This window comes from Bos grunniens, chromosome 3 (genome assembly GCF_055505025.1).
Source record: "Bos grunniens cultivar Pamir isolate PY7600 chromosome 3, Bosgru_T2T1.0, whole genome shotgun sequence".
In the NCBI taxonomy this organism is placed as follows: domain Eukaryota; kingdom Metazoa; phylum Chordata; class Mammalia; order Artiodactyla; family Bovidae; genus Bos; species Bos grunniens.
In genome coordinates, this window is record NC_141167.1 from 14,293,219 (window position 1) to 14,308,003 (window position 14,785).

At 39.9% G+C, this 14,785-nt stretch overlaps 3 protein-coding genes across 9 annotated transcripts in view; all 3 read right to left on the reverse strand.

Annotated features, from left to right (window-relative positions):
* Positions 1-17: 17 nt before the first annotated feature.
* MYCBP (MYC binding protein) lies at positions 18-7,088 on the reverse strand. Of its 2 annotated transcripts, XM_086380068.1 has the most exons (5): positions 6,831-6,918; positions 6,564-6,636; positions 2,826-2,874; positions 2,506-2,635; positions 18-1,254 (listed from the first exon to the last, which is right to left on the reverse strand). In XM_086380068.1, the coding sequence occupies exons 1-5, from the start codon at positions 6,912-6,914 to the stop codon at positions 1,210-1,212; spliced, it is 381 nt and encodes a 126-aa protein (XP_086236194.1). In that variant the 5' UTR covers positions 6,915-6,918; the 3' UTR covers positions 18-1,209. The 2 variants fall into 2 exon arrangements, with proteins under 2 accessions (XP_086236194.1, XP_086236185.1); XM_086380059.1 differs by lacking the exon at positions 2,826-2,874 and having other exon boundaries at positions 6,831-7,088.
* A 578-nt stretch (positions 7,089-7,666) lies between these two features.
* GJA9 (gap junction protein alpha 9) lies at positions 7,667-9,692 on the reverse strand. The gene has a single exon (XM_086379880.1). It carries the CDS (start codon positions 9,690-9,692, stop codon positions 8,151-8,153), a length of 1,542 nt encoding a protein of 513 aa, XP_086236006.1. The 3' UTR covers positions 7,667-8,150.
* A 4,251-nt stretch (positions 9,693-13,943) lies between these two features.
* Positions 13,944-14,785, reverse strand: part of RHBDL2 (rhomboid like 2) — a 58,256-nt gene continuing 57,414 nt past the window's right edge. For all 6 annotated transcript variants that reach the window (XM_086379913.1, XM_086379946.1, XM_086380032.1 and 3 more), the window contains one exon: positions 13,944-14,517. In XM_086379913.1, the coding sequence (XP_086236039.1) occupies positions 14,338-14,517 (180 nt within the window). In that variant the 3' untranslated portion in view covers positions 13,944-14,337. The remainder of the gene's footprint in view (positions 14,518-14,785) is intronic.

The window sequence follows — 14,785 nt, forward strand, 5'->3', positions numbered from 1 at the left end:
AAGAAAGGAAAAAGGACTAACAAACAAGAATATAGTGCTTTACCATTTACAAATCTTTCATATACATTCCATTTGACCCTCACAACAACCCTGTGAGGTAGGCAGCACAGATATTATTTTCATTTGACAGATGAGGAAAGTGAATCTTGGAGCAATTTACTAATGTGCCCAAGGTTCTACAATTGGTAAATAATTGGTATTCATATCAGTCTTTGGCCTAAAGATTCAGCACCCCACCTCCCCTCACACTTGCCTACCTACTTCACAGGGATAATGAAGATAAAATGAATTCAAAGCTAGAAAAATACTTTGAGGGGAAAAAGCACTATATAATTATACCCACAAACTATAATTTTCCACAATATATGGCTCATTCCCCTTGTCATCCAGGCTTGTGCGTGAACCCAGAATTTTAAATTGCCTCTGTTCTGTGTTCCGCTAAGCAACTAAGTAAGGCAGGGGAACAGTGTGATCCTCTTTATATAAATTACAGTCAGGGTAACTGCTATTACAGGAAATTGAAAAACAACACAGAAAGGCCAATGTGCAACTGGGACCCAGGGAAGCACAGTAAAGCAAGGCAACAGTATCAGATAGGGCATGATTGCATAGAAGGAAAGGTGGTGTCAGAGTTCATACTGGCACACACACAGTATCTAAGGCAAAGTGGTGGCAGAGAGTCATTCGTTCCACCTAATATAAACAAGAGCAGAAGATTCATGAGACCCCCATGAAACAGCATCGTGTATCACACAGATCTCTCCAGCTGCCTACAGAGAATATAAAACAACAGTGTCATCTTCATTTTAAAGAATGACTGTACCTGTGCTCATAATCCTGAGCTAAACCAGGGAATAGCTCTGTGCTAAACTTCCTTGGCTAAAATACAACCAGTACCATCATTCCTAGTCAGACTGATAGAATGTCTTTTAAGGTAATGAATTCGATGGCTGTGTTTATAGATTTTTTTTTTTTTCTTTCCAGGATTCACTTTTGATTCTCCTGCTTTTTTAAGACCCAAAGAAAGTTATACTGAGTTTTTATTGGTGATTCTAAGTATATGTGTTTATAACAGTTAACGTGTGATAGGTGAATTTAACATATTTAAAAGAGTGCTATAGCATCTGTTCAGAAAAGATTATATACTGTACAAACTATTCGAGTCATACAAAACCATTTTTTTCAGTGTCTTTTCAACTGAGAAGAATCCTATTCAGCACGTTTCTCCTCCTGAGGTGGTTCATACTGAGCAAGCTATGGGGGCAAAGACAGAGGCGTTTAGGTGAATTTTATTCTAAATTGGGTTAAAAAAAAAAACTATTAACAGTAACAAAACGAGTCAACTACTTTGTTCAATGACTGAATCAGTTTATAAAATCCTAGCCTTTTTAAACCAGTGATTTTTTTAATATTTAATACAATCAAACCTAGTGAAAGTTTTTTTTGTATAAACCTTACAAATTACTGGGAAACTAAAATTTAATTCCCATTCATGACTGCACTGCACAAACATCTATGCAATAATCCGTATCTTCCCTAAGATGTTGTGGCTTATATAGTAAAGGTACTTTCTTCCTCTCCACCATAAGTTTACTGAAAACTTTCTTCTAGAAAGTATAAAAAAAACATCATGTGACATGTATTAATCTAGCCAGTTAATGAAAAAGCAGCTAATGTCTTGGACTTTAAAAGGTGTCAAAAAAGTTATCTAGCATTTATAATAATTTGAATAATTTAAGATACTGAATGATCTCTTATGCTGAACTGTGGTTTACTGCAAGAACACTAAGATATGAGTTGTTCCAATTAGCTGTGAGATTTGAGAAGCTAGACTTCACTGTGCTTTAGTTTCCTCACCTATAAAATGGTCTGTGCACCTGTGTCATTTATCTCACAAAGTTGTTGAGAAGATAAAACACATTATGAGAAATGCCTAGAGTCATGTGAAATGCATTATGTGATTCAGAATGCAGTTAAAACCTCAAAGGCTTATTAGTTGACAAAAGTTTATGAAAATTCTCATGGAGTTTAAACAAAGAAAAAACTTCAGCACTAGACAAAATTAAGTGCAAACAAATGTACAGAGCTTAAGTGCAAACAAGTTTACAGTTAACACATTTCAGGGCCACCACGTAACTATACAGATCATGAACTGCACAGTCTTAAGGTGTGCCATTCGCAAAGCAGTGGCCCCATAATGACCTACTTAACTGCCTAAGACTCCCAGAAATTTCCATTTACTTAAAAACCAGTATTCTTCACCAGTATTTTCATCTTTTTGTTGATGAAGGTTCCCAAGAACCTCTTCTTGACCACACTTTGCTCATCCTGTTTACAATCTGCTAGTGGTTTTCTAGACAGGGTATCAGCTTCTCCTTGCAGTTAACTGAGCTGAGATTGATATTCACCCTCCTCCCTGCTCTACTGTCCATTTTAGTGAGGTTCTGATCATACAGTCATTAAAGGTGAAATTATTTTTAACATGAATTCTTTCAAAAATTTTACCTTTGTTTTCAGTTTTTTATTTTCTTCTACAATAGCTTCATATTTCTCTTTCATTTCTGCCAATTCTAGGCGAAGCAGCTCTATTTCTGGATTTTCTGGGGTAGCAGCTCCTAAGTGATGCTTTAAAAAACTAATATCAAAGTTAAGGATTTACTTGAGCTCATTAAAACTAATGAAATAGCCCTCTATTGAAATAACTCTGATGAGAGTCACCCCAACCCTACCACCAATATTTACCCAGAGATCAAAACCCAAATACTCAAAGTAACTTTTTCAACAGAATAAAGGCTTTTTTCTGACTTGAAAAATGAAAAGGATACTCCAAAGCACTATTAGGTTTCTCTGGTTCTTCATATAAGGCTACCAATACTGTAAATCAAAAAGCAAAAAAAAAATTAAAGTCTTAAAATGGCCGAAGTCATATGCCATACCTCGGTAAATATTAAGCATCTATTATATACCACACATCTCGCTAGGACATACCATGGTGAACAAGAAAGACAAGGTCCCTGTTCTCAATGTATTTACAGTCTAGTGCGAAAGAGTATCAAGCATCAGTAGGGTAATGGCTGATGGGAGCACAATGGAAGAACACCTAACTCAGCCCAGGGCACCAGGGAAGGGAAATAAGACCTAAGACCTTGGCAATGAAGGCTTCAGATAAAAAGGGAAGGCCAAGGGCAAAAGAACAATGTATTCAGGAACTGAAAATTCAAGTGTGGCTAGATGGAGTTGTGAACTGAAAGGAAGCTGAAAAGGTGGTTAGGGAGGAGATTGGAGGATCCTGCATGTTCAGTCGGGCCTTGATCCTAAAACAAAATGGCATATAATTAAAACAGTTTTAAGCAGGAGAGTGACGGGATCTTCATCCTGTGTGGAGTCAAGTAGGCTAACAAGTGGGACAAGGATTTAAATGCACGAAGAGCAATTATGGCTCAGTGGTAAAGACTCTGCTTGTTAATGGAGACGGGATTTAATCCCTGGGTAGGGAAGATCCCCTAGAAAAGGCAATGGCAACCAATATTCTTGCCTGGAAAATCCCATGGACAGAGGAGCCTGGTGAGCTATAGTTCATGGGGTCGCAAGAGTCTCCGACACAACTCAGCAACTAAACAACAACAACATGCTAATCACTTTAAAAAAAGAGTGCCTGGGAATTCCCTGGCTGTCCAGTGGTTAGGACTCCAAGCTTTCACTACAGGGGGCATGGGCCCGATGCTTGGTCAGAGAACTAAAATCCTGCATGCCACATGGCATCCCCCACCACCACCAAAAAAAAAAGAGAAGTGACCTGTACTGGAGTAATAAAGAGATGAAAACAAGGTAGATACATTTGAGAAAAATTTTTAGAGAATCAATAAGGCTGTGGTTTATTGTTGGAAGAAAGAAGCTTTGAATCCAAAATATTCTTCAAGAATGAAGTTTCACACACCACATTCTAAATAACCACCAACCAAAAACTACCAGTAATCAACGTGCTCAAATTAAAATACATACTTTAGTGGTTTCATATCCAGTAATTCATGTCAGCACTACCTTTTCCATCTTATATTGAACACAGTCCTAGGATCCTTCCCAGATAAAAATCTAAATCAGTGGTTAAGTTTTTTGTGCACAAAATTCTGAAAAATCTGATCAAAGACCAAGAGCTGTAACTACATACAAAAAACATGCATATCTAGGCCCCAAGTTAAGAACTCTTATAAACCAACTTAACATGCTTTGCTTTTTTTTAGTTTTAATAACATCAAAATAATTTAGACAGCATGAAAAAAAAATCAAATGGCCAACTACTACAAACAACTTACATTAAGTTCTGATAGTTATACTTTTAAATGTATTTACAGCACTATTTTTTGAGAAATTGGCATACTTATGTCACCACTACCCTCTCCTGTCCTTCCCTCTTCTTTCAGTGTTACAGGACACTTTATTCCTCTACTTACTACCTTTTTCTTCAAACTATATACTCAACCCTATGTTTCTTCTTCCATTAATTCCCACTGATCCCTATCAAATTCTGATTTTATAAGACGTAAGTACTCTTACCCTTTCTTCCTCTTTTTCTCCTACCCTTTCTTTTAGCTTCTAAATTTCTGTCAGTGGTACTTACAAGGTTGATAATTACAGAACATAATGTAAACGTCAAATTTCCTGTGTTTTTCTATAGATGAAATATTCTTCCTTTTAAACAGACAAGAACTCTATACCCAGTGTTTCCCTTTTTGTCTTAGCAGCCAGGATTTTTAGAGGTTGATATAGTGCTCAAAATAACTAAAATGCCTTTTCTTCCAAATAACTTATCTTTAGACATCCTTATAGTGTTTTAATGTTAGAAGCAGTTTCAAATCCTCTTGGAAATGAGCTGGATAAAAAGTATATGCTAAATCTGTGTGAAGTACACAAAATCAAATATTAAATAGATCATCATATCAGTAGATACTGTGTTGTCTGATGTTACTTAGGAAACTGGAAACCCAGGAAGGTTGAGGGGGAATACCAATAGATGTCAGCCAGGGAAAAGAAGCCTCCAAGGGTTTCGTTTCTCATGAAGGAAAATCCAAGTATGGCCACAAGGCTTAATATCTTCATTTACCTCCCACAATGGTCACTTCTCTGCCCTTTACCAATGTATGTTTCATTCACTCCATCCAGCCACTCTGGCTTCCTTACACTTCCTGAAACTCAACAGCACACTTCTTTCAGGTCTTTGTTCAAAGGTTACTTTCTTAAGAGAGGCCTTCCCCCACAACCCTAGGTAAAATGCCACCCCCATCACTCTATCAGCAACGTTCTTTTCACAACACTTAGCACTGGTTGACACTGTGTATTTATTATCTGTCTTCCCCAACTAGGATATAAGTTCATTTAGAGCAGGGGCCTAGTTTTTCCCCCCACTGTTGTATCCTCAGTGCCTTAACAGACACCTGAATAAAATGGTTAAATAAATGAAAGAAATGTGCTTGTGGAGTTTTTTGAGGGGAGCGGGAGGTCCAAGAAATTCCAATGGTGTGATACTTTCCAGGATGACAGCACGGTGCTTTCACACTACCTTAATGTTTACTGTAATTTGCAAAGAGTAGGAAATTGAACCTAAGGTAGGTAGCAATTCAAAATGACCAACCCAGGCTTGAGAATTAAAAGCCCTGCTTTCTGCTAAGACCCAGAGTTGTTATTCTCCCAGTTTTTTCAAACTTTTGCTTCTGGACAAAGAGCAGATACCAAAGTATTTCCAGATACTTAACTACACTTCTCATATGGACCCAAACCATCATCCCTGCCAGCTCTTCTGTTCCACACCCTTGAAAGGCCCAGCCAGTGAGCTGAGTGATAGATAACAGCATTCGCCTCACTGCCTAGCTGATGAAATAAGCAGTACCCACACTAGTTCTTGGAACCTTCCAGTGTCAATCACCTTACTCATTTACTTAGATCCTGAATCCAGATTAAGAAATACAGTGTAACGACTTCCATTTTAAAAAGTGAAAACAATATAACCATTTTGATGTGTCCTCACGTTCTTTAAACTGTAATTCTACTTTATGAAATCTGCACCAAGTAGGAGTTGATATAGACTACAAAATGGGGTTCAGCTGAAAAGCCACATCCAAAGAGCTAGTTCAAGGATTAGGTTCACTTAGCTACTTTATAAACTGCTTTCAAATCTGGTCATTTTCCCATTTGTCCTTTGTTCGAGGGAAACTGTTTCTAAAGGATTTGGAGGGCTCGGGAAAATTTGTCAGGAGAGAGGAGTTGGGCTCTCCCAAGGTCTCTAGCAACATGCTCACTGCGGCGGCTAGAGGCAGAGCAACGGAAGTTGGAGGGACTTTGCAACAGCTGCGAGAGTTTTACTCACCACGGGGAGGGTGAGGCTCCCCGACCCGGGCAGCGTCCGGCAGCCAGGCGTGCGCCGGTCCCCGCTGACCCCTGAGGCCCACCTCGCTGGACCCGGAGTGGGTCCCCCCTGTTCCCCTCCTGCCCCACACCATGCCCGTTCGCGGCACAGAGCCGAGGAACACGACGACGGCATGAGGAACCCTCTCTTGGCCCATGCTCACCCTTGGTCAGCGTGTCCAGCACCCCCGACTTCTCCAAGTACCTCCGGAACTGCTCGCGCTTCGAGTCGGCGGCCTGAGGAGACACGGCGGGTCAGTGGCCAAAGCCCGGGGGCCAGAGCAGGAAGAAGGCGCTGGGAGTCCGGCAACGCCGCCTCCGCCTCACTACCTCAAGCCCCCCAAACCTACGCGCACGCCCCTACTCCCACCCGAGCCGACCAGCGGCTGGCTACCGCCCGCACGCCCCCAGCCACGCCGCGCCCCCCTCACTTTGTAATGGGCCATAGTGACAGCGGCAGCGGCGTAGCTGGCGCCGGAGACCGTGGCTGGCGGGCTCGGAGCAGCACTGCTCATGCGCGGAGGGGCACGGACGCCTGCGCACTTGGGATCCCCGGGCCGGGATGGCCGGGGTGTGGCCTGTTTTCATGGCGACCAGGACGCTCTGAATGCCCCATAGCGAGATGAGCCGAGGGAGGCTGCGTGCACCCGCCCCTCTGGTTAGCGAAGCGTCGCCTCTCCTTCCTCTTCCGGTCCTCGCCAAGATTTGGTTGCTTAGTAGGAGGCTAGGTTTTGGTAACGGGGCGAGTGTCCAGGTGGGGCCAAAGACGGGCGTGGCGCCAGGGGGCGGGGCCTGCGGAGCCCTGGAGCGCTAGGACTCACTCGAGACGCCGAGAGTGGGCGGACCCGTCTCAACTAGGACCTCAGAAGCCGTGGCAGGCGGCGCCTACTGGTGTGTGGACTCTCGTCTTGAAAGAGGGCGCACGACCGTCGAGGGCAACCCTTGGATTTCCAGTGGCTGGAAGACCGCTTAGAATCGTCTGTTTGGGCTCCAGCTCTGTCGTTTGGAGTCTCCTTATTTTGTGGCCGACTTGATGTGGGTCTCCAGAGGGTGAGCAGTAATGTGATAATAATAGCTAGCACTTTTGAGCGCTTACTGTATGCCTGGCAGCACGTTAAACACCTGTTTCTTATTTTAATCCTCACACCATCCCTGTAAAGTAGACACTGTTAGTAAACTGTAATGGTTAGATGGCCAGTGTAGTAAAGCCAAGACTCGGATCCTGGCACTGAATCACGATGCTATAAACTGGTAAAAGAAAGCGACATCTTTTTAGGATTTTATTTACTAGAAGCAACATGATGATTATATCCAGGACACATCGGGTTGCAGTCCATAAGAAAACTAAGAACCAAGGGCAAACAAAGTTTAATCAGTGTCCAGAAAGAAGATCAGTAACTAAAAGAGGGAATTACATAGATCAAGAACAATCTCCGAAGGCTGTTTTCCCTTCAAGGAAAAACCTGGTTCCATTTAGCTTCAATTCTGACATAGGTTTTCCCAGAATCAGTGTTTTTCTGAAGGGAACCACAAAAAAGTAATCCTGATTTGGTAACTCTGTGTCTTTAAACTTCAAACTAATCCTTCCCAGTTCAGAACTAGAGCCATTTTCCCTTTTTAAAAGGATTTGTAGTCGTTTGTCTAAACAGCTGGTCTTTAGAGCTGCCCTATCTATTTCTCCTGTGTTCCACCATCACTAGGCTACTTCTGTGATAATGTAATATGGAGAATGTCTAAACGCCAACGGATGTTCAGATCTGAAGGTCTGTGGGAGCCCGCCTTCCAATGAGGTTGTTTGTCAGTGACACCAAATGAGTTGGAGTACAAGCGGTAGGGTTACTGCAGGTTCTGACCAACTTGGATTCAAAGGACAGCCCTCCCGAAGAATCAGGAGTGTCTGGAATGTCAAGTGGTTGAAAGTCTCCCTGTGAAGGAGGAAGGATTCTGGTTGTGCTCTCTCTGAGCTGGCCCTTGAGGTAACCTTTAGGAGGTAATGCCTGGTTTTCACTTTCTGCAGAGGGACCCCGGGTAGCCCGAGGCCACTTCGGTTTCCAGGTGCAGTTAGCTGGCAGAGAGAAAGCTGTTTGGGGTGACTGTCCCACGTGGTTGTTAAGCTCTATAGCATCACCTGGACTGGAACAGTGACCTTTAAAGTAGTGATTTCTTTTGCTGTCTTTGCCATCAATTTCTCTTTTTCCCCTCAACTGGTTACCATTAACTTCTTTTCCAGATAGTTTATGAGTGTCTTCTTTATTACTTGAGCTGATATTTTGAAGATGACCACAGGCTGTACTAAATGTGCACATCTCAGAAAGTAGAGTTTCCTGTTCATCCAAAATGCCTTTGTCATCATTTCCAATATGGTTATCAGGGTCTGTCTGAAATGCAGAGGGATTTAAACTAGGATACGCTGCTGTGTGTGTTTGCTTGTCCACTAACAGACTATAATCAGGTACAGAAGAGAGTCGTTTCAGTGAGTTTGCAGATGTGTTTTGATATTTGGCAAGGTTTTGTTTTGACTTGGTACAAAATTGATTATGTTCATCCTTCAATTTATATTGTCCCCAAAGCCCTCTTTTAATCTTTTTAAAACCTAGATGGAAAATTTCTAAAACATTTAAGAAAAGTGAAACAGTTGCTATGGATTGCATGAATAATAGGAATATTGTCTTTTCTGTGGGTCTAGAGACAAAACAATCAATTGTATTTGGACATGGGTGGCCGTGGCATTTAAATAGAGGCTCTAAGTGAAATCCATATAAAAGATACTGTCCAATCATGAACCCAACTTCAACCACAGAGCGAGTAAAAATGTGTATCACATAAGTGCAAAGCAAAGTTCCTCTGAGTGGAACTTTATTTACTTTCCTTTGCTCCAGCTGACACAGTTCTTCCTCCAGTCGCCTCCGATCCCCAGGCGTTTCAAGCTCTGCCTCCTCCAGTTCACCTCTCAGTTGCTCCTTCTTCATCTGCCTCTGCTTCTCCAGAACTCTCAGTCGGTACAAAGCATGGCCCATGTAGACCAGGGATGGTGAAGACACAAAGATCACCTGCAAAACCCAGTATCTAATGAGGGAGATAGGGAAGGCCCGATCATAGCATACATTTCTGCAGCCGGGTTGTTCTGTATTACAGATGAAGCCAGACTGCTCATCATTCCAGACATCTTCAGCTGCTACACCCAGAACAAGCATTCGAAATATGAACAGGATGGTGAGCCACATCTTTCCAATCACCGTGGAGTGGATGTGAACCTCCTCCAGAATGCCTCCAAGGAAATTCCAGTCCCCCATGTTTATTTAGTCAGTCATATTATCTCTGAACCCCACCAAATAGGAGGCCGATACATTCTTCCATTTCTGAAGCGTGTGCTATTTCTTAAGCAAACCTATGGCCAAAATATGAACAAAGCGTCACTCTTTCAGCATGCTGGTTGCTCTCTTTTTTCCCTAGAAAGTTGTAATAATATGTTACCAAGAATATGTTTAAGATGTCAAGCATAGAAAGTCATTTACATTTAGACATTATAATGCAGTAGGAGGAAAAAAGATACCTGGAGGAGGGGTTGTATATATTCTCTATGAAGAACAGAATTGTAGGAGTTCCTGGAAGAAAGGAGTCTTACTTGGCTTTTTGCTTTGTTATTTTAAACTGATAACTCTTAGAGAGGTTCCTGAGACTACTGACTTGATCTTACAAACCTATTTATTAAGATTATTTTATATGGAAGCTGTGACCAGTGTCAATGATTTTAAAATCTCATTTATGTACAAAGGAAAAGGCATGTGTTTCATTTCATAATCCAGTAAGGTACAGCATTTTATGAAACCACAGGAAACAGATCTGGCTCTTGCTATAAGAATTTAGATCAGTTTTTTAATCCACATTTAAATGTCTAAATTCTAGTTTCTTTCTGGCAGTTTTTGAGCATTTTCAGAAATCATTTCAGTAAAAATATTTATGAATATTTATGTAATTATTACTGTACTTTGCTATGAAAATTATAAGGATATTATTAGATATTGCTTGGATCATTGGTATGTTGGTAGTGTTATAAAAATTTTCATTACAACAGTATTTGACCCTTTTAAGACATATAGCTTGCTTTGTGGAGCGAGCAGTAGGGCCAGTTATAATTTAGATGCTTGGATTATCAGCCAGTAGGTTCCATATTAGAGTTGATAACCCTGAGATATCTAAGAGGAAGTACATCCCAAAGGAAAGAAAAAATGGGGGAATGTTTTCATTCATTTTCATTTAATATGTAAATGTATCTCATGTATTCCTCACAGAAAGGGAAATATTACACAATCAAACAACATACTGGGATATTATAGCTACAACATAGATATTATAGCTATAATATAGATATTATAGCTATATATTCATCACAAAACTCCTGTGAGCTAGGTATATTGTTTCTCCATTTTACAGATGAGGAAACTGAGGCACACCTTAAATTACCCAAGATCACACAGCTAGAACTGGCATTCAAAGATCAATGTGGTTCTAAAATCACCTCTTAACTGTTTTACTAAACTGTTATTTTTCTTCTCCAAACACACTTGAAGTTTTCATGAAAGAGATATTAAGAAATCACCTGTTTTCTCTTATAATTTTAATTATTTAAATTAGGTATGTCAAATAGTGAAAGTTTTGATTTTTTAAATAACAAGTTCTAGAGTTTTTAGTTCCTTTTTGAAAGCTTTATATAGTTCAAAAGAGTTGCAAAAGCGTCAACCTTCTAAAATTTAGTTGTATTCCTGAGATAGAGAAATTTTGTATTTGACTTTTTTACATTAATAGCAGTATACTCTTTGACCCACAGTCCAAAACACTTTAAAATATAAGCAAAGATATTATTCTTATTGTTGTTTATAATAATTATAACTTGAAACTATCCAAAATAATTATCAATACAAGAAAGACTGTATTGCACATATAAATAATAGTACATCCACAGTATGGTACTATGCAACCAGTAGAGATAATAAATATATACTAACATAAAAAGACATTGGATATATTGTTTCAGTGACATTCGGGTTATAAAACAGAATAATGTAGCCTCATTATTGTAAATTTACTTATATGTAGAGATGCATACAATAAAGCCTAGAAGGATATTCATCAAAATACTAACTGTGATTATCTCTGGGTAGAATGATAATAATTGACTTAATTTTTTATAATTATATATCTGTTTAATTTCTTTTACCATGAGCACTTTACTTTTAAAATTACCAAAGAAAATTAAAGTTGTTTTTTTTTCCCTAAAAGGACAAGTGCATAGTATTTTCTGAAAGAGGAAGCACTGTTATGTAGCTTCAAATCTTAGGTCCTAAAGCTTTCATAGCAAATAGCATGAATACTAATATACATAGATACAGTACCATAAAATTCAAAAGAAAAAGAAAAAATATTTCAAATGACTCTTAATTAGCTAAGACACATTAACACAGACCTTTCTTGATTTAGGTAAATTTGAAGCAGATCACACTTTAAAGTTACACCACAGCCGTCTTCAACGTGTTGTCTCCACGTGTCCCTCTGCAGGTGTAGAGCAGATTCGGTTTAGCTCGGCGCAGTGAATCAGCCGTCAGCTAAACTGCATCTCCCTGCCTTCATTCTTGCCTCTCAAACAGCACCACCCAATGGAAGTTTTTTTAATCCAATGGAACTTTTTGCAGCAGTGTTGAAGTAGACTGTCTGCACTGTTCAATAAGATGGCCACTATTAATACATAGCTATTGAGTACTTGCAACAAGGCTTGTGTAACAGAGACACCGTTTTTAATTTCATTTAATTTTAATTAAATGTAAACAGCTACATGTGCCTGGTGGCTACCTTACTGGGCAGCCCACAGAAAGAATATTTCTAATATTTCTGATTAATACAGCACAGTTTAGAAGACTAAAACTATGAGCCCAAAATTAAGCTGAATAAATGGTTCCTGTATTATTCAGAAATGTCAAACTTAAAATGCCAGACATATGTGTGCTTTTTTAATGGTAACTTTGCGCCCTGGAGACCCAGAAAGATATCACTGTTTTTGGTAATGTAAACAATGTTTCTAGTACCAAAATAACCTAACTAGATAATAACTTCTTAGTCGTCGGTCTTAATAATCAATGGGTCATGTCCGATTTCATAGTTAGATGAATGCTATTTCTCTGTCTAGTTTTCTATTTGCACTTTAGGTCATTAAAGATCTCCAGAGTACTGACCTAGTGGGTTGGTGATGGCAGATAAATATTTCTTCCTTGGGCTTCTTTGCTATCTAATAGCTACTTTTCAGTTTAAATTCGACCCTTTCATCAGGAAATATATATATACATATATATATTCATACTTGCATATTATATATTATGTGTAATATATAAATTATAAATATTAATAAACTTTTTAAATGCTAAGCTTCATTAGTGTTACATATGAATTGAAATAAAATATTTTTAATCAAAATGTAAATTTTTTAAAGATTTATAAAGCCACCTTTTGGCAAATGTATGAGGAAACTGTTACTGTCATATAATATCAGTAAGAATATAAATGAATACAACTATTTAAAAGGTAATTTAGGGAATTCCCTGGCATCCGGTGGTTAGGGGGTTTCCCTGATGGCTCAGCAGTAAAGAATCTGGCTGCAGTGCAGGAGATGCAGGAGACCCGGTTTCCATCCCTGAGTTGGAAAGATCCCCTGGAGGAGGGCGTGGCAACCCACTCCAGTATTCTTGCCTGGAGACTCCTATGGACACAAGACCCTGGCAGGCTACAGTCCATAGGGTTGCAAAGAGTTGAATACAATTGAAGCAACTTAGCACGCACCAGTGGTTAGAACTCAAAACTTTTACTGTGGTGGTCTGGGTTCAATCCTTGGTTGGGGATCTAAGATCCTGCAAGCTGTGTGGCACAGCACAGCCAAAAAAAAGAAAAAAGTGGTAGTTTAAATCTATCAAAATTAACATAACATTTCTGCTTCCGGATGCTTGAAATACCCATTCATTCAATCATTCTCAAAGACACAGCAGCATACTAGGATGATCGCATAGCACTGTTGGTAATGGTACAAAATCAGCAGCAACTCAAGTGTTCAATAGAGGAATGGTTAAGTCAACGATAGCACGTCTTGTTTAGTTACTAAGTCATGTCCCACTCTTTGTGACCTCATGGACTGTAGCCAGCTCCTGTGTCCATGGGATTCTCCATCCTGGAGTGGATTGCCATGCCCTCCTCCAGGGGATCTTCCTGACCCAGTAATCAAATGCACGTCTCCTGTGTCTCCTGCATTGCAGATGGATTCTTTACTCACTGAGCCATCTGGGAAGCCCTGTCAAGTCATTAGCAACCTTTAAGTCCTGCCCCCTCTTAGACAGAGTACTTAATTTTTTTCTTTTTTAAGAATTCTCATAGCCTCCTCTCTAAGATGCAGAGTAATAGCTGCCTTTCTGGGTTGTCAACAAGATTAATAATAATGCACATAAAGCACCCTAAACAGTGACCTATTGACTCAAAACAGTGATGGAAAGTGATAATCAGTAGTCTGACAGATATGAAAAGTTTTTATTATCAGCAGAGTACATTATTTGTGGATTCTATCAAGCAATCTCTATACCATATCCTCCTAAGAGCAAGTTCTTTTAGAGAATAAATACCCTTGACACAGCATGCCTAGAAAAGAGCCAGTCTCTGGTTCTTACTTCCCTTCCCTTTTCTCTCTTCCCCCTCCCCCTCATTCCATCGGAAGAGCTCCTTCCTTAAACCCTAACCCCTTTTGTAAGCAGTCTTTGAAACCGACAACTTCAGGGGTGTTTGTTCTCTTTATAAAATTGTTAGCATTTCCTGGGACTTCTCTGTTTCTTCATAGAGAGTTCTCCGGTTTTGATTTTTTTTCCCCCAGATGACCCTTTTTATTCATTGGTTTGTGTTAGGGGCAAGTCAGTTCGCTGGGGATAGGAAAATGTTGAAAAACACAGCAAATAAAACAAAAGCTAAATAAGCTGCAATCGCTGTCCAAAACCTTGGATCTTTCAGCAGTGCCTGATCAAAGCAGCTGAACACGGTATAACCAATGGACATTCCAGCAAATCCACCCGCAATGTGAGCTGCAAAAGACACCTTGGGAGAAAAGGAGAAAATGAAAATAAGTGAAGAAAATGCTAATTGTATATTTCAGCTGCATCTCACTTATTAGAGAACAAATACCATCCCAGTCAGAGTCTTAAAAGTCTGAACAGTGAGGCAGCGAGACAAAACAGACAAGAAAACTCCATCATGCAAAGCTAAAAAAAATGTCATTTCACTGACTCTTGAGTACATGCGACAGCCAGCCTGTCTCTCTTCTAGGCCGTCATTGCATTAGGATGGTTCTGTACAAGGCCAGCCA

What these genes read in the sequence shown, in the direction of transcription:
- MYCBP (XM_086380059.1), bottom strand. Translation starts at nt 6,987, where the DNA reads ATGAAAACAGGCCACACCCCGGCCATCCCGGCCCGGGGATCCCAAGTG. An exon ending in TCACTATGGCCCATTACAAA is followed by an intron (nt 6,637 to 6,830) that starts GTGAGGGGGGCG and finishes GTGTCTCCTCAG; the next exon opens with GCCGCCGACTCGAAGCGCGA. An exon ending in ATAAAAAACTGAAAACAAAG is followed by an intron (nt 1,255 to 2,505) that starts GTAAAATTTTTG and finishes TTGCCCCCATAG; the next exon opens with CTTGCTCAGTATGAACCACC.
- GJA9 (XM_086379880.1), bottom strand. Translation starts at nt 9,692, where the DNA reads ATGGGGGACTGGAATTTCCTTGGAGGCATTCTGGAGGAGGTTCACATC.